Source organism: Caretta caretta, chromosome 25 (assembly GCF_965140235.1).
Source record: "Caretta caretta isolate rCarCar2 chromosome 25, rCarCar1.hap1, whole genome shotgun sequence".
Classification (NCBI taxonomy): domain Eukaryota; kingdom Metazoa; phylum Chordata; order Testudines; family Cheloniidae; genus Caretta; species Caretta caretta.
The window spans coordinates 16801140-16818529 of NC_134230.1; the positions used below are offsets into that span (position 1 = coordinate 16801140).

The window sequence follows — 17390 nt, forward strand, 5'->3', positions numbered from 1 at the left end:
CTGCGGAGGGGCCAGCCAGGGAGCCCGCGGTCTTGTGCGAGTTGCACCACTGACCCTGCAGAAGTGCTTGAGCCACTGCCCTGCCCTGACCTAATCCACCAAGGCGCTGCCCGTGAAAACGCACAGGCGAAGTGCAGGGCATCCCCCCGTAGAAACTGCCCTGGCCGGGGCTGGAGTTACTCCTTGGATGGACACTCGCTGTGATGAAGATCTTTGGATTCAAGGGCTGGACAGTTTCACGCTCTGGCTTTGCATGGAGCTGCACCAGGTTGCTGGGTTTCCTCTCTGCTCCCTCCCCGATGAGTGTGCCTGTCTCTCCTCCACACGCCCCCCCCCCCCATCTGACTGGGATTTACTGTGGGGTGGGGGGAGGGGGGACATTTTGACTCCTGCTCCCTTGGGGTGGAGTTGCGCAGCACGCCCCTGATATCCATGATCGGACAGGGAGCACTCACGGTCACTCAGCGCCTCTCTGCCTGCGCTCAGGCATTGCAAGCAGAGCTTTGGGCCCCGGGCACTGGCCCTGCAGGATTGGTGGTGCAGGAGCTCCCCTGGGGAGGCAGGCAGCCAATGGGCCTTGGGGCATCATCCATCGCTGCTCGCGGCCTGCTGAGGCTGTGTGCGTGTGTCCCTCAGAGCCCGACCGAGTCGTACAGCCGTGTGGAGGGAGTGGGGAGCTCTCTGCTCCCTTGTCCAGTGGCAGCATTTTGCAGCCTTGCTCAGAAGAGCTGTAAATCACTGCACCAGTGCAAGGCGGGAGTTACTGGATTCTTTTTTCCACCCACTTATTCGGCTCTTCTCTCCTCTCCCCCATCCTGCCATTCCTTACCAGGAAGCACCTGACACTTACCTCTCAGAACCATCCCCAATTCCCCTGGTAGGTCCCTTCGCTAATTACACGCTCTCCACCATTGGTGAGAAAGCTGTGACAGCCAGTCATTGCTCATAACCTGCCACCACGCCCTGGGCCCTGGGCTGGAAAGTGCCTTTAAAAACTTCCTCCTGACGACTTCCACCTGCTCTCCTAGCCCCAGTGCTGAAAGGGTGCCTGGCGTTGGACACATACTCCTTTGGCCAAGCCTGGATGACCTTGGTCTCCCATCAAATAAATCAACACCCCTCTGAGAAACTCTAAGCAGCCGCCTCCCTTATCGCAAACCTGCTGGCTAAGTGACTTTAGAAAAACGCTCACAGCCCAGAGCTGCCCAGGTAGACTGAGAAGCTGCTTCATCCTAAAGGGGACCTGGATTGCCAAGGAGTCTCCCAGGACATCCCAGCTCCTGCTGGCAGCAAACTATTTTCTCCTGTCCTGCTCTTGTTTTCCTAGCAGTTTAGTGGGGTTTGATTTAGTTATTTATTTATCTGCTTATGAAACTTACTGTGAAACAAGGCTTTTAGGAATCTTATATCTTTTTTAAACACAAGGGAACATTTTGCTGAGCACAACACTGGTTTGGAACCTGTTGCCTTTTGATCTTCTCACCTGTATCAATTTCACTGATCACTCCTTTTTAAAATTTTTTAAGCTGGGTATTTTCTTTCTTGTGCCATCACCTTTTGGCTTTCCAGGCACTAGGGGGGAAGTGCTGAGTGTTGGCATTGTTCTGAATAGACAAAACAGGTTTGGTTTTGTTTTTTGATCAGCCTCAACTGGACTTGCTTTGATTTCTAACGATGTGTTTTAAAATATTGACATTCTGGTCAGTTTCAGTTTGTAAAATATTTTGATTTTTCAGAAAGGATCCAGGCCAGATGGTTTTGTTTGTTTAAAAAATATTTCTTCTCCCCCCCCCCCCCCCCCAGCTGATCCTGACACCGTGAACATAGAGACTTTTCTGCAGTGTGGGTCTCTCTGGGTCCTGGATCCAAACTGTGAATTTCAGTTTCTGAAACACTTTGATTTTCATACACAATTTGCTGTTTTTGTTGGTTTAAATAATTATTATTTGTTCCCTTCTACCACAGTGAACCTTCACTTGGTTAACTGTAGTGGTTTTTTTGTTTACAGCCCTTTGCTGCCTATCTGTGTGTCTATTTCTGTCTGTCTGTGGCCCTATCTAGGCGCTTTCCAAACTGCCCCTGCTTTGCTAGCAAAGCTCTCGGGTGGCTGCATTGAGCCAGCAAGTTACGGCACAGGGTCCCGTTGCAGGCCTAGCTGTTGATTTGCTTGCGGGGGGGGATCTTGTGGGGCTGGGTCTGTCCGTGTCTGAGGCGGGGGCGTTGCTCGGATAGCAGCTGGCTCGATGTCCCAGGTGGGCAGCATGGAGGTTTTTATGCCGGAGATGCTAACATTCAGCCTCTGGGACTACGGAGTATTTGGTCTGATGCTCCTGGTCTCCACGGGGATTGGGCTTTTCTATGCCCTCTCCAAAGGCGGGCAGAAGACCAGCGACGACTTCTTCACCGGGGGGCGCCAGATGTCGGCCGTGCCTGTGGGGCTCTCGCTCTCTGCTAGCTTCATGTCGGCCATCCAGGTGCTGGGTGTGCCGGCAGAGGCCTACCGCTACGGCATGAAGTTCTTGTGGATGTGCCTGGGGCAGATGCTCAACACCCTGCTGACCACCTACCTCTTCCTGCCCGTCTTCTACCGCCTGGGGCTGACCAGCACCTACGAGGTAAGGGAGCCTGGTGGGACACAGGAGACAGGCCTGGGCAGACACGTATCTGGCTTCCCAGGTGGCTTCCCTGCGGGTGGGTTTGTTCAGGGTTTGCTCAGTGCTCGTGAATTTGAGGGGCTGCTAGGATTGGCGAAGGGCATTTACGGGGCAGCAGGAGCTGGGCAACCTTCCCCTGCTAGCCCAGCCCTGTGGCTCTGCTAAGCACATTCTCCTAGTTGCTGAGTGGGAAAGGTCAGGAATCCTGCTCTCTGCTGGCCATCCAGAGTCTTATCATTAATAAACACTATGGATAACAGGAGCTGATAAATCCACTGTCCCCAGATCTCAGGACACAGGGGTGGGGGTCAGACGGTGCCCCCTGGGATCACAGTATTTCCTCTCTCCTCCTTCAGCCTGAGAGGCAGGCTTGTCTCATGGTAAGACTCAGGACGCCTGGGTTCTATTCCCTGCTCGGGGACGGATATGGTTAGAACAGGGGACTAGGAGTCTGGTGTCTGTCAGCGCCAAATGCCTGGCCCAGGAGAGCAGCTGCCTGGATTCCTGGCCCTGCTATTATCCCTGACAAACTCCAGGGCTCCTCACTGGGCTTCCAGGCAGTGCAGCTGCTGGGTCCCACAAAGGAGCCTCGCTGCCAGGGCCTTGGTGGGGAGAAGGCTGAGGTCAGGCGGTGCATGCTCCCCCAAAGGGCTGGGGAAGGACGCGGGGGCACTGATCGCCTTCCAGAGCTGGGTGGGGGCAGATCACAGCTTCCCCAGAGCCTGGAGGTCTCTGACTGCCTGTCTCTAGCTCTGTGAGGTCGCTCAGTGCTCTGGGTGCTTTATTCTGTGTCTGGTTCCCACAGGCTGAGCATAACAACCAAAGCTTTCCCACGCCCTGCTCAGGTTCTGTCTGGGAAGCTCAGCCCTTAAAGACTGAGTCCCCAGTATCACAAGTGCTTCACCCGACGCCCTGGTTTGGATTCCTGCTCTTGGCTTGCTGGAGCATGTGCTGGGACCTGTGTTAGCTCCATCTCTGAGTGGTGTAAACAGCGTGTCCCTGGAGGGGAAGCATTAGCGAGCCATGCAATGACGCGCAAGGTGGAGAGCTGGAGCCACCTGTGAGGGGCAGTGGTCTCTGTGGAACCTGAGCTCTGCTAGTTCACACGCTGGCTGGGGACTCGGGAGATCTGGGAGTTCCTGGCTCTGCCCCCAACCCCCTTCCTTTCCTGGTGCCTCAGTTTCCCCTCTGTCCAATGAGGCTGATGTCACATCCCTGACTTGCTGGGGAGTTGTGAGGACAAATGCATTAAGGGCGGGGTGGGGGGAGCAGACGGGCCCCTAGTTCTAGTCCTGGGACTGGAATGCTGCTTCCACGGAACAGCGAAGGAGGCGTTTGGTGCCCAATGACCATGAAAAGGAATGGGATCTGGGAGCCTGAATCCCACTCTTTGCCTTTAGCCAAGTGCCCGGGACCGGCTCAGCTCCGGGATGTTCTCTCCCTGCTTAAGCACATTTATGCTCCGAGGCCTGTTCACTGTGTGGTGGTGGAAAGGCGGCTGCTCTCCAGAGCTCCAGGGGTCCCCCTCTCTGTCCCACACACACACTGTCTGGCCGGTGAACCCACGGCACCCTTGGGCCGCTAAGTCCCAGGGGCACTGGATCTGTGTACTGGAGCCCCTGAGAGGCCAGTGCTAATCTCATTGGAGGGGTCAGAACCGTGGTTTGAACTCTGCTCCCTCTGACTTTCTTACCCTCCAAACCTAGCACTGCTGTAAATCCGAGGGGCGGGGGAGCCTGCTCTGCGAGGAGCAAAGGGGTTTGCAATTCTGCACCTGTGCAATGTGTTGTGTGGGGCAGGGGGCTGCACTGACAGGCTGAGACAAACCATCACAAAGGAAGGAAATGGGTTAGATTGAGTCCCCTGAAGAACCAGACTCCTCCAAGACCCTCAGCAGCGGCTGGGGGCTCCTGTCCCAGCAGGCTTGTGCTGGGGGTAGCCGGGCAAGAGGCTGGGGAGCTGCTCAGAGATGGGTTGGCTTGTTGAGGCCCCTCCCGTGGAGGAGATGAGCAAAGAGGTCAGCAGCCCTCTCCCGCCCCCCCCCCCCCACACACACACTGAATTACACACCCTGCTCCCCGTTCTCTCTTGCAGTACCTGGAGATGAGATTCAGCAGGAAGGTTCGTCTATGTGGGACCATCCAGTACATCACTGCCACGGTGCGTGGTCCCGGGGTCCGGCTGGGGCGGAGTGGCATGTCTGGGGGTGGGGGCCGCACAGGCAGAGCGGTCTAAGTACAATGACATAGTGGGGTCTGAGCAGACGCCTCTCCCGGCCTCAGCTAAAGGATCCGCTCTACAGTGCAGCCTAGTGGGTAGGGCACAGAACTGGGAGCCAGAGCATGGGGGATCTAGCCTCACTCTAACGCCATGGGGCAGGTCGTGTCCCGCTGGGTACCTCTGTCTGGGGGGTGCCCACGTGAACAGCATGAGGGTCAAGGGTTGGGCAACAGCTGGACCTACTCCAGACCTGGTCCCCATTATCTGATTTCCCCCCCCACCCTCCCGCCATCCCGCTGGGGGCTGAGCTCTTGCTGACGGGCTCGGAGTGCTCTGTGCTGACGATGGGTTGGGATGCTGTTTGTTCCACCTGCAGATGCTGTACACAGGGATAGTCATCTATGCCCCTGCGCTGATCCTCAACCAAGGTACATCCCAGGCCCCTCACGTGATTCCTGGTCTCAGGGTTCTTGGGCCAGTGCCTTTCATCCTGGAGCGACGCCTGGAAAGGGGCACGTACAAATAAAGGGGCCTGGCTGGTGTTCTTTAGTATTTCTCTTCCCATAGTGCCAAGGCACAGCCCAGCCCCCCATCATGCCTGGTGCTGCCCTCTGGGTCCTGCCCCAAGCAGCTTACAATCGAAGCCCTTCCTCTATACCCTTTGCTGCGGCTACAGAGTCTTTGTCCTGCCAGCCCACGACTCCCGCTGGCCTCACTGACTCCCGTGGAGCTATGGCCGCTGTACACCAGCTGGGGCTCTGGCCCCATTGGCTTAGTGGGGCGATGCTGATTTATGCCAGCTGGGGATCTGTCCCGCTAGCTCTTGTGAGCGCCACCACTGTCTGACGGGCTGCAAACTTTGGCCCTTAGAGCCGACCCGGGCCCCGAAGTTCAGGGCTGGGGAGAATCGGGAGTTCTGTGCCGGGCCCGTTTCCCTGCGGGCCTCACGGCTGGGTCAGGGAATGTCTCCCCTTAGCTGACTGACTTCTTCTTTGGTTTAGTGACAGGGCTGGATATCTGGGCATCTCTTCTCTCCACTGGAGCCATCTGCACCTTCTACACCACCATAGTGAGTACCAGCCCCTCCCTCTCTGCTGCTGGCACGTGTCCTCTAGCTTTCGACTGGTTCCACTAGAGATCCCAGAAATCAGAGAGACGAGCAGGAGGGTAGGATGGGGCTTGCCTGGGGTATCCTGGTGCTATGCCCAATGCAAAGGGGCTTCCATCCTGTGCCCTGCGGGGCCCTTCCACAATCTGCTGGCAGGTCAAACCAGCGATGACACAAGGGGGAATATTAGCTCGCTGGGCCATGTCCCTACCCGGCTTGGGATGAGCTAACCCTTGGGGCCAGGGCCCCAGCCCGTGTAAATCAGTGTCCCTGCATTGACGTCCACAGATCGGTGCTGATTTGCTCCAGCCCAGGCTCTGGCCCCTGGGGGCTCTGTGATGTCACTTTGGTGCTGGCCGCCCAGGGCACTGACCCTCCTCTTCTCCCTCTACAGGGTGGGATGAAGGCTGTCATCTGGACAGATGTGTTCCAGGTGTTCGTGATGCTGTCTGGGTTCATTGCCATCCTGATCCAGGGGACGCTGCTTGTGGGCAGCCCTGGAGCAGTCCTGGAGATCGCATCCAACCACTCCAGGGTTAACCTGCTCGAGTAGGTGCCTTTCCCAGCATGGACCTTTTCCACCAGAAACCCACTAACTCTGAGCCACAGGACTCCTACCTCCAGGTCCCACTCCCCTCCCAGGGCTTGGACAAGAACCCAGGAGTCCTGTTTCCCATCTCCCTGCTCTAACTGCTAGACCCCACTCCCCTCCCAGACCTGGGACCAGCCCCATGCTGGCTACAGAGGTGTCCTTGCTGAGCAGGGCTGCTGTCTGCCCCAGGGTTTTTCCCTGCCAGTTTCCATTTTTAGTGGGGCGATTCTCCGGGCTGGCAGTCTGCGTCCCACACTGGGGCCCTGTGGGATATTCCCACAGCAATGCGGTGTGACCCTTCCCGGCTGTTCATTGTACCATGACAGCACCAAAATGCCAGCCCGTTACACTGGGATGTCCCAGCATGACTGGGGTGGGAGGTAGAACTGCCAAGATGCTTGGGGGCCCCTCCCCCCAACCCCACACACTCACTTATGGGGTTGGGAAAATAGTCTGTGTTGGGAGACTCTCCCCCTGCATGACTAGCTTAGTCTGTGTCTCGCCCTCCCCTTCTGTCTGCAGCTTCGACCCAGACCCCAGGAGCCGCTACACCTTCTGGACCTTCACCTTTGGGGGCACCATGGTGTGGCTCTCCATGTACGGTGTGAACCAGGCCCAGGTCCAGCGCTATGTGGCCTGCAAGACGGAGAATGAGGCAAAACTGTGAGTCCCCACTGCTTCGGAAAGGGAAACTGAGGCAGGGTTTAACTTCCTAGGGAAGTGAGAGCCAGGCTGCTGGGGAACTCAGCATAGAGGGATGCAGGAAGCGGGACCCTGTTTGAGTCACCTCACGGTGGCTGCGGCCAGTGCTGGCGGCTGAAGGGTTATGATCCAGTGTTGCCATGTAAAACTGCACTTATGGAGCAGGCAGGATTAGAACCTTTGATCGTCTGGTCTAACTGCACACGCCTCTATCCCCTGACCTGTCTCCTGGCTGGCATGGGAAAGCCCAGGGTGCAGGTGGGACACAGGTGCCCTCGTCCCTCCTGATCCACCACTGTGCAGGGGGACGATCTGTCTGGGGTTTATTGGCTCGTACATGCTACTATCTGCCCCGATACCGGTATCTCTAATATCAACATGGCCGCTGCCAGGAGCCTTATGCCCCTCCTCCTGTGTGAGTCTATAGACACAAGCCATGATCCGTCAGGCACCGATAACCCACCCTGGCCTCCTCCAGTGTTCTGATAATGGCCAGGGGAGACTAGCTGCCCCACCCGGCTGGCCATGCCAGCGCTGGGACCAGCCCGCCCGTACTTATCGGTGGCTGAGGTTGTGCCTGTTCCAAGAACCTCGTTTCGTGCAGGGACATAAAACCAGCAGAGATTAAAGCTCTTGGCTGCAGTGATATCTTGTGGCAGTGAGTTCCCCAGCCCATTGCAGTAAAGGATGAAATGTGACCATGGGGACTAGCTGGCTTGGGGTGGAGCCTAGTGAGGAGCCACTTGAGTGATGGGGAAAGGAGGCGGGGGAGAGGCCTCAGCCAGGGCTGAGGTTTGCATGGTGGGGGTTGGGGAAGAGGAAACCTTCCCTCCAGTCTTGTCAGGAGTGGGGAATGGTGAGGGATTGTGGAGAGGAAAGTGTCCCAGCTAACCAGCACTCCTGTGGAAGCCAAGAGGGGATTTCCCAGCCGGAGAGTCAGGGGAAGGATCCTTCCTGGATCAAGGCAGTGGTCACAGAGTTAAGTAGGTCAGCACAACAGACAGATGCTGCCAGGGAGCCAAGCTAGGGTGTAGCTCTGCCAGGAAGTGGAGGTGGCTTTTGCTGAGTAATTGTGACCCTGCAGCTCTGGTTTGTTCCATAAACAGGTAGGATGTTCGTTCCTCAGGTAGCTTTGTCCCATCCCGGGGTCTCCCAGGGACCCGGGCAGTGGCAGGAAGCCATCGATGAAGCCAGAGCCTGGAAGGCTACAAGTAGTTATCACCGATCTCTGGGGGAAGCGGGCACCAGTGACAGGAGACAGTTGTTCTTTGCAAAGCCAGCCCCAGCCCCTGGATTTCTCGTGGTCCCTGCAGCTGGGCCCTATGTTAGAGGGGATCTCGCTGTGAGCCTCCCCGGGCTGTGGGCCAAGCCCTCTGGGATTACTTTGAGCTCTGCGCACCGTGGGGGCAGCCGAGGGGCTCTGCCTGGTGTGCAGAGGGGAGGGCTCTCCTTGGAGGTCGGGATCCCGCCCTTGAGCTGGGGCACATTTTGGGGAGCGCAAGCGGAGCCCTGCGCTGAGAAGGGCGAGGCTGGATACAGGCCTGACCTGCTGTGCCCAGGGCCTGACCTCCAGAGGTGCTGAGCCCCTAGGGTGCCCACTGGCTTTGGCTGGCCTGGGGGTGCTCTGCCCCTCTGCAGGTCAGGCCTGGGGCGTCTCAAACCAGGCTAGCGCCCCAAAGCAACAAGCTCTGTCTGGCAGTGTTGGCTCTAGTGCAACTTGTGGGTCAGGGTGAGGAGGGCACCTTGCTGGGGGGCCCTACAGTGGAACCTCTGGGAGTTAGGCACCCACGTCCCATTGAAATGGGGCACCTCCGTCCCAGCCTGAGGGCATGGGTAGCTTGCCCTGCCTCTGCCGTGGGGAAGGGGGATGAACACAGACCACTGGGGCTGCTGAGCCAGCACGAACAGTGGATCTGCCCAAGCCTGGCGGAGGGGAAAGCCGGCTCCTGGCCAGACGTCACTGTGTGGTGTTGGCTCTGTCCCGGTTGTGATCTCTGCCGTCCATGTGTTCTCAGTGCTCTGCTGGTCAATCAAGTGGGCCTCTTCTTCATCGTCTCCAGCGCGGTGGGCTGTGGCATTGTGATGTTTGCGCTCTACAAGGACTGTGATCCCCTCCTGGCTGGATACATCTCTGCCCCCGACCAGGTACCCACGGCCTGGCTGGCCTCTGTCCCTGCTGCAGGGGAGCCCTGCTCTAGTGAACTGAGGGCTACTTGAGCAGCCAGGGGGAACTGCCCTGTTAATGACTGGGTGGAAGAGATCAAGACAAGAGGCCAAACTGAGGGAGCTTGACAGGTCGTCTGGTGAAGCCCCTGTGTGGATCATTAATTCTTTAGAGGGCAGAGCACAGGCCTGGCAAGCAGGACACCTGCATTCTTTCCTTAGTGGTTGGCGCGTAGGACTAGGAATCAGGACACCTGGGTTCTAGTCCTGGCTTGATCCGGGGTGGGTCCCTTCGCCTTTCTGTGCCTCAGTTTTCCTATCTATAAAGGAGGGCTGATGCTTTGCAAAGTGCTCCTGAGATAGGAGGTGCCATGCCCGGCGCTCGATATTCTGCTGTTAACCCACGTCTCTGGGGCATCCCCTTCTCTGCGTCCTGGTCGACGGGTTTAAGCTGCTCTCCAAGGGGGTCCTTTCCCCCACCCCCTACCAGTTCTCCTTAGAAGAGGGGGTTTAGTCTCACTCTGGAATAACCCCTCCTCCCTGCCTCTGGCTCCTCTGTAACATGGCCATCTCCTCCCTGCAGTACATGCCCTACCTGGTCCTGGATATCTTTGAGAAGTACCCGGGCGTGCCCGGTCTCTTCCTGGCCTGCGCGTACAGTGGGACCCTCAGGTGAGGGGCAGAGCCCAGCTTCCCCAGCAACTCATCGCAATAGTGACTGTAGCCCTGGGCTCCTTTGGGGGCCCAGCTATCCCACCCCCACCCCGCTCCCCTTTGTTATTCCACGGCTCAGAGCTGGCTCTGGAGTGGAGCTCGTCAGCTCTTTTAAACCCCCCCCACAGCCATTTGGGACAGGAAGTGAGGAGGAAAGTCGCTGTGCCCAGCTGCAGCTAAAGGGGCAGTTCTGGGCACAGACTGGGGTTGCCAGCACTGGGGATGGATAGGACTGTGGGGCAAGTGCCCCTAATCCTGTGGCACAGCGCCCCCTAGCGATGTGCTGAGGCATGTGCACTGACCCAGAGGGGAGCACGCCCTCCACTCCTCCCTCCACATCAGTCCCTGTTGGTCTCCCATCCAAAACTCACTCGGGCCCAACCCCACCTAGCCTGGGAGACCGGAGGATGACAATCCCGTTGGCCTGGCATGCATGACTCTCCTCTGCTCCTGCCCCGTCTCTCCCCAGCACGGCGTCCACCAGCATCAACGCCATGGCAGCCGTCACCGTGGAAGACCTGGTCAAGCCCAGCATGCCCTCCCTGTCGCCACAGAAACTCACCCTCCTCTCTAAGGGACTCTGTAAGTGTGGGGCTGGAGGGAGGGGGGGGATCCTTGCATTGGCTGCATGGCGATGGGGCAGCGGCAAAGTTCGGCATTTGGCTGCCTGGGCCCTCCACCTGGGGGTGCATTTCACCCTGGCTGCTTAGGGCTCCATGGCTAAAGGGGAGACACATCAAAGTGACCTGCTCCCCAGCCCCAAGCTGCTCCCCGCACCCCCACCATGCCTCAGCCCCCTGCAGGGGGTGGGTCCGGTACGGCTGCTTCCCTGGCCTGAGGCTGTTTTTTCTCCATCCCGCAGCATTGATCTACGGCATCTCCTGCATCACGGTGGCTGCCTTGTCTTCCCTGCTGGGAGGCGGTGTGCTGCAGGTAAGCTTCCTCCCACCCCGCCCCCAGATGGTGCCATGCCCCAGGGTGCTGGTTCGATATCCGCAGGCTTTGTCCCTGGGCCCCGGCCAACAGCCACTGCACTGGGTCCCCATTGCTCCGGCTCATTTCACGTGAGTCATGGAAGAGCTGTCGAGGTGGCAATGACGTAGGGGTCTGCCAGCCAAGGGCTCTGTACCCTGTCGCCCACCCCCTGGCCCTATGCTCCTCCACCCCATCTCCTGCAGAGCATCAACCGCTCCATCTGAAGTCAACAGAGCCTCTGAAAATCAAGTTCCGGGCATCTCCCACTGGGATTCCAAGACTAGAAGCTTCCCAAAGTTTGGGAAAACTTTGGGGCTGTGTCGGCACCAGTGGTGAATATATTGGTGCCAACGCTCTGGAGTTTGGGATCATGGCTCTCAGGTGCCCCTCAGCGGCAGGATCCCACAGCAGCTGTTGGGCTGCAGCTAAGTAGCCTGGGGATGGATCAAGTTGAAACTCAAGTCCCCTCATTCAAGTGCATGAGGTTTTTAAGGCAGGACAGACCCGTGACTCCTGGCCAGACCTTCCTGACAGGAGCTAGTCAAAACCCACCCATCCTGTCCCGTTTTTCTTAACAGAAAACAGAAATGTCCACAAAACCCAACTTTTATTTTGTGATGTTGGGGGGGGGGGGGGGGACACACCACTTTTGGTTGTCCATGAAAATTAAATTCTCTCCTGAAAACTCCCCTTTGTTGAAAAATCAATTTTTTCATTTAAAAAAAAAAAAAAGTTGAGATGGGAAAGTCTTGCCTTGCTCTCCTCCCGGGCCCCTGAGTGCCAAACCCCATCCAGATCCTGGCTGACCTCCACCCCATCTCCATCTCTCCAGGGTTCCTTCACCGTCATGGGCGTGATAAGCGGCCCTTTGCTTGGAGCCTTCATCCTTGGGATGTTCATACCCATTTGCAACACAGTCGTAAGTCCCTGCCACTTTGGGGGGAAGGAGGCTGCTTCAGTGCATCAGAATTGGGGTGCTGGTGCTCGGCTTGGCTCTGGAGCAAAGGGAGTGGGAGATCAGGGGCATCTGTGGGCTGTAGGTGGGGTGTGGGCTGCCAGCTGCCTTGTTCGACTCCAGCTGCCGGTGCCTGTCTCCAGTTGCTCCCGAGAGACCCGGAATATGCTGGCCCTAGAAGCAGGTACCCGGCTGTGTGCGCGGAGATGCCCGAGAGCTGTGGGGAAATGTCTATTGCCCAGGCTCTGGCTGAATCCTTGTTTCTTTTCTGCTTCTAGGGGGTTTTTGCAGGCTTGGGGTCTGGTTTTGTCCTCTCCTTCTGGGTGGCGGTGGGGGGCACCATCTACCCACCCAGTGAGGACACCATGGGAGTGCTGCCTTACTACGGAGACCTGTGCCCGCTCTACAATGCTACCGAGGGGATCAACAGCACCATTGTCCTGGGACCCCTGCCTCCGCGGAACGTCTCTGCACCCTTGGAAAGGTCAGGCCGGGAATGAGGGAACCAATCCAGCAGGGGCTGAATATTCCCAGGGCTGGGAATTGCCTGGATTGGAGGCTGTCCCAGGAAAGAGATGAGGGCCAGCCCACAAGCGTACCTGTGGGTCTGAACTCTCCCAGAGCCTGGAGGTGCGCTGAGCTGAGGGTTGGGTTCAGACCCATTATCCTCTAGGGTTTGAGCTGCGGTGGTGGTGGGTGGTTACTGGGTGGCGCTGCTAGTCTCCCAAGGTCTGTTCCTGTGCTTGTGAGCCGACAGCAGCCGTGTTCTGAAGACCTCCTGGGTGGCTGTTAGTTTCACAATGGAGCTTCTTTGAGGGGAGCTGTTGCAAACAGCAGGGGAACTCGCTCCCTGCCTGAATCTCTCCAACAGGAGTCCGGTTTGGGGACAGTTGCTCCCTGACCCTGGGCAGTGGTGCATGGGTGGAGAGCTCTGACAGAGGGGCTTGGCTGCATGCAGTCTGTAATGGCTCTGGTCCAGGACTGGGGTAGATCGGGTAAATAAACCAACAAAATATGGGACACTGATTTCTCCTCCTGCAAAGCCCCGACCACATCAGATGGGCAACTCTGTGATTTGGCCGTATTTGTATTCCGCACTGATAGTGTGGTAGGACCTACAGACCTCCGGTTTGTTGGGTTCACAGTGCGAGGCTCAGCCCTGTCCCGAAGACATTCCCTTCTACGAGCCCAGAGGTCACAGGGGGCTGAGCCAGGCTGGTGGGCTGGGGGGAAGGTAGGGCAAGCAATATAATAGGGGGTGACCAAGTCTCAGCCTTGGTGACTCCCAGGAATAGAACCTTCCTTGACCAGCCTAGATGTACCTAGTCGTGGTTTTCTTTAGCCTATCACGATATCATTCCCTCTGCTTTACTACAATGTCACTTCCTTCGCAGGCCGGCCATTGCCGATGACTTCTACGCCATGTCCTACCTCTACTTTGGGGCTTTGGGGACGCTGTCCACTGTGGTGGTGGGGGTGCTGATAAGTTACCTGACAGGTAATGCCAGCTGCAAGGTGCCAGCCCAGCCAACGGGCAGGGGTGCCATACGTTGGGCTGGTCCCTGGCATCCCACGGAGCTTGGGACTGGGTGGAGGGCAGGAGAGAGGGGGGCAGATTTGGATGATCTAGTGAGAACGTGGCGCTGGTGGAAAGGGCCAGACAAGCCTCCAGGACGCGTGGGGCGCCCCCAGCTCAGGGGCGGTGAAGGAGCAGGCTTCCCCCATGGGCTGTCCCAGCCGTGACCTCTCGTGGTAACCGGATAGTTCAGTGTCTGTGGCCTGTTCAGTCCTGTTCAGGCCTCTCTGCAGAGCCTGCCAACGAGCGACAATACCACGGACACATGTCCACGGGGAGCTGGGCTGATACCCCCCTCCCCCAATTCGTGTCCCATAGCCCAGCCAGCATTCGGACAGCAGCAGCTGTCCCCACCGGCAGCCTACGAAGGATAGGATATGTGTCCCATCACCCCCACGACTGGACCGAGCCCCCACGCACGGAGAGGGTCAAACGAGCTTCTCCTGGAGACTAGCAGAGTGTGGAAGCCCTAGGACAGCGACCTGACCTCAGGCCCCCACCGGGGGAGGGAGGATATTCTTGAGATTAAACTTTGGGAGGGGGAGTCAGGACTCCTGGGTTCCATTCCCAGTTCTGTCATGGACCCGGCATGTGACCTTTGGCAAGTCTGGGGTCTCTGTGCCTCAGTTTCCCCATCCGTGACACGGGGAGAATGCTCCCTGGCCTTGTCGGCAGGCGATTCAGCGTCCACTAGGGCTGGAGGGCGCCGGAGGTGGGCGAAGACTGGCACAGGCATTGCCCTGCCCTGTTCCATGGGGTCTTGTTTAGCCAGAGTTGTCATTAGACAGGGACTTTGCCCATCTGGTTTTCATTGTTTTTTGGTAGGTCCTACCAAGAGGAGCCAGATGCCCCGGGGCGTGCTCTGGTGGGACATTATCAAGGAGACCTCTTCGCTCTCCCCAGAGGGCAGGAAAAACCCCTCTGAGGACAGTCTGACCAAGGTAACAGAGTCAGGGTGGGGCTTGGTGCTCGGGGGAGGGCAGGAGGGTTCTCTCTCCCTGTTCCCTGCCAAGTTTCCGCCAGCCCAGTTTGCAGCCCAGTGGCTGCCTGGGCATCTCTGGGCAAAACCGCACTTCAGTGCAAAGCAGGGAACCAGCGCGGCCTTGGCCAGACACCAGAGCCAGGTGTTTCCAGCAGGGACCCTCCGCCTTTCCCGCAGGGTGTCTGCCCCGGGTGTCCCCAGGGCTCACTTCAGGGAAGGCAGCTTTCGCATGGTCTGCCTGGCTTGGGGGGCTGAGAACGGGGTCGCCTCCCCCCCAGGAGCTGGGCTGAGTGTGTCACTCGTGGCACATGGCACGGCCGGTTTGCTGGCCAGGCTGGCGATGCTGCAGTGGCTGGGCAGCCCGTGCTGGGCAGGAGGCTCGCGCTGGACACGTAATGGGGGGGGGGGGGAGGGGAGCGGCATTTTTCAGTGTCCGCCCCCACGTCAGCCCCGCCTCCTCCATCTCCGCTCTCCCCCCGCAGGACTCAGGGGTCTCCCCCACTCTGCAGAAGAAGCCGTTCAGCTCCTCCACGTTCCTGCTGGCAGGGCTCACGGGCAGCGAGGAGGCCGACCGGGCGCTGCTGGCGAAGCAGCTGGAGGCGGGCGCCCCCTTGCAGTGCGACTCCGAGGAGTTCCTCTGGCTCGGCCACCCTGTCGACGCCGGCTGCTGCCACCTGCCGCGAGAGACCAGCGTCTAGGGCTGGGCAGCGCCGCTGAGCTGCGGCCCAAAGGGGAGGCTGAGCTGGGTTCAGCCAGCCCCCATCACCCCAGAGCCAGCATGCGGGGAGGGGAACGAATCCAGCCCCCGCCCCAGTGAGGGAGCAATGGACAGAGCAGCCCTGGGCTGGCCAACCCCCTCCACATTTCCCCCAGCAAGGACATTCTGGGAGGAGTATTACAGCACCCCCCACCCTGCACCGTCCCCCTCCAGGGGGTGCCTGTGGCTCTGACTGGCCAGGCAGAGGCTGACACGGCAAATCGGCTGCACTAAGGTACCTGGATGCTGCAGGCGCCAGCCAGGCACAGCCCAAGTGGGTTTGGGAAGGCAGTAGCCACACAGAGGACCCAAGCTGCAGCCGGTGCTGAGCCCTGTGGCTGTGACAGAGCAGGGCCTTGTCTAGAGCTGCCCACCCCCTCCTGGCTGCTAACATAGCAACAGATGGAGCCCTGGGATTTAGGCTGGTGATTTATGGGGAAACTGAGGCAGGGAGCAAGCAAGGGGCTTGGCAAGTTGGAGAATGGGCCGTGGAAAGAACCCTGGAGTCCTGGGCTGAGCACCAGAGCAGCGCTCACCACATCTGCTAGGCCAGCCCCCATCCAAATTCTGCCTCTGCCCCCCTGAGCCAGGACCAGCTTCTCTGCCCCCCGGCCCCACTGCGGCAGCAATCAGCAGCTGAAGCCACTCGGCACTAAGTACCACATCAGCTCATTTTAACCGGTGTGGGGAATGGTGTGGGGCAGGGTTAGGCTGAGCTCTGGGGGACAGATGGGGTCAGCTCTGCCCTGGCCTCTCAGGCCAGCCATTAGGCCGTATCCCCAGCTGCGGTAAACAGGCCCTAGCCCCGCTGATGTCCCGATTTCCAGGTGGGGCTGCGGGCCGAGCTCTCTCCTTGGGCAGGCTCAGGCCCGACCTGGGGTTTTCAGGGAGTGTTTGGAGTTAACAGTGTCTCGCTCCAGGCACCCTCTGGCAGCATATCGGCATGGCTTCGAGACTCCTGCTTCTTGCATAACTCCTCTGTGCCTGAAGTACTTTATCAACCCACCGCAGACCGTACCTGCTCATGAAATAGCTTATCTGCCCACTGTCTATCTTATCGGGGGCACACAGCGCCTGTTGACTGTAAACACCTTGCTCTAATAAAGATTGAGAAGGAAATAGTTAGTGTGTGTGTGAACGGGGGTGGGGTTGGGGGGGGGGGGGAATGCTGATTCCACCCAGAGAGGGGCAAAAGGAATCCTTATGGGGAAGGGTTTGTGGCTGATCCTGAGGGCTGCTCCTAAGTGCTAGGAGATCTCATGGGTCAGGCCCAATAGCCAGCAGGGTCCCTTTGCACCAGGCCCAGACACAGGGGGAGAGACAGCCACTGCCACAAGGCACTTACAAGCGAGAGGAAGGAAGCATCGTTATCCCCAATTTACAGCTAGGGAAACTGAGGCAGATGCAGGGACTCACCCAAGGTCACTCACCAGAGCAAGGAAGTGAACCTAGATCTCCGGAGTCCCGGCTCAGGGCCATAGCTACCAGCCGCCCTGCTTACTCACAGCGAGCCTGTTGTCTATGCTGAGGCCTCGCCTCCTCTAGCCCCTGCTGGGTGCAGATGGGATTTTCCTGAGCCCCTTTAGAGACAAAACCTGGATCCAGATGGCAGGTTTGGTCCCCCTCTGGGCTTGTCCTGGGCCGTATTGATGCCTAGATGCTAAAGCTCAATAAAAGGTTCAAACAGCCAGCTGCTGGCCCCAATCCCCTCCCTGCTGGTTCTGTGTCCCCTCTGCTGTGGTTCCACCATGAGGAGCCCTGGCTTTTAGCTAGCACCCGGTCCCCTGCACCCCGACTCCTGGTGTTTCCCGGCCAGGGCTGAGGGCAGAGCGCCTTCTGGGCGGTGCAGCTCCAGCAGAGGGAGACCTCACATTAAGGCCCCTTGGCAAGTTCTGGGCTGACTGGGGGCCGTGGCGTAATACAGGTGGCTGGCTGATCTCAGTTACAGTCACACACCTGGGCTGCCCATCTAGCTGAGGTCATCCTCAGGGT

The 17390-nt window shown here is 58.5% G+C and overlaps 1 protein-coding gene across 1 annotated transcript; it reads left to right on the forward strand.

The window, feature by feature from the left end:
• Window positions 1-2222: 2222 nt before the first annotated feature.
• On the forward strand, window positions 2223-16486 carry SLC5A5 (solute carrier family 5 member 5). Its single transcript, XM_048830832.2, has 15 exons — window positions 2223-2615; window positions 4749-4814; window positions 5251-5302; window positions 5876-5943; window positions 6377-6531; window positions 7097-7237; window positions 9292-9421; window positions 10023-10111; window positions 10623-10735; window positions 11016-11086; window positions 11961-12047; window positions 12362-12567; window positions 13478-13581; window positions 14485-14600; window positions 15124-16486. Exons 1-15 carry the CDS (start codon window positions 2244-2246, stop codon window positions 15337-15339), a joined length of 1986 nt encoding a protein of 661 aa, XP_048686789.2. The 5' UTR covers window positions 2223-2243; the 3' UTR covers window positions 15340-16486.
• The last annotated feature ends 904 nt before the right edge of the window (window positions 16487-17390 follow it).

What these genes read in the sequence shown, in the direction of transcription:
- SLC5A5 (XM_048830832.2), top strand. Translation starts at nt 2,244, where the DNA reads ATGTCCCAGGTGGGCAGCATGGAGGTTTTTATGCCGGAGATGCTAACA. An exon ending in GGCTGACCAGCACCTACGAG is followed by an intron (nt 2,616 to 4,748) that starts GTAAGGGAGCCT and finishes TCTCTCTTGCAG; the next exon opens with TACCTGGAGATGAGATTCAG. An exon ending in GCACCTTCTACACCACCATA is followed by an intron (nt 5,944 to 6,376) that starts GTGAGTACCAGC and finishes CTCCCTCTACAG; the next exon opens with GGTGGGATGAAGGCTGTCAT.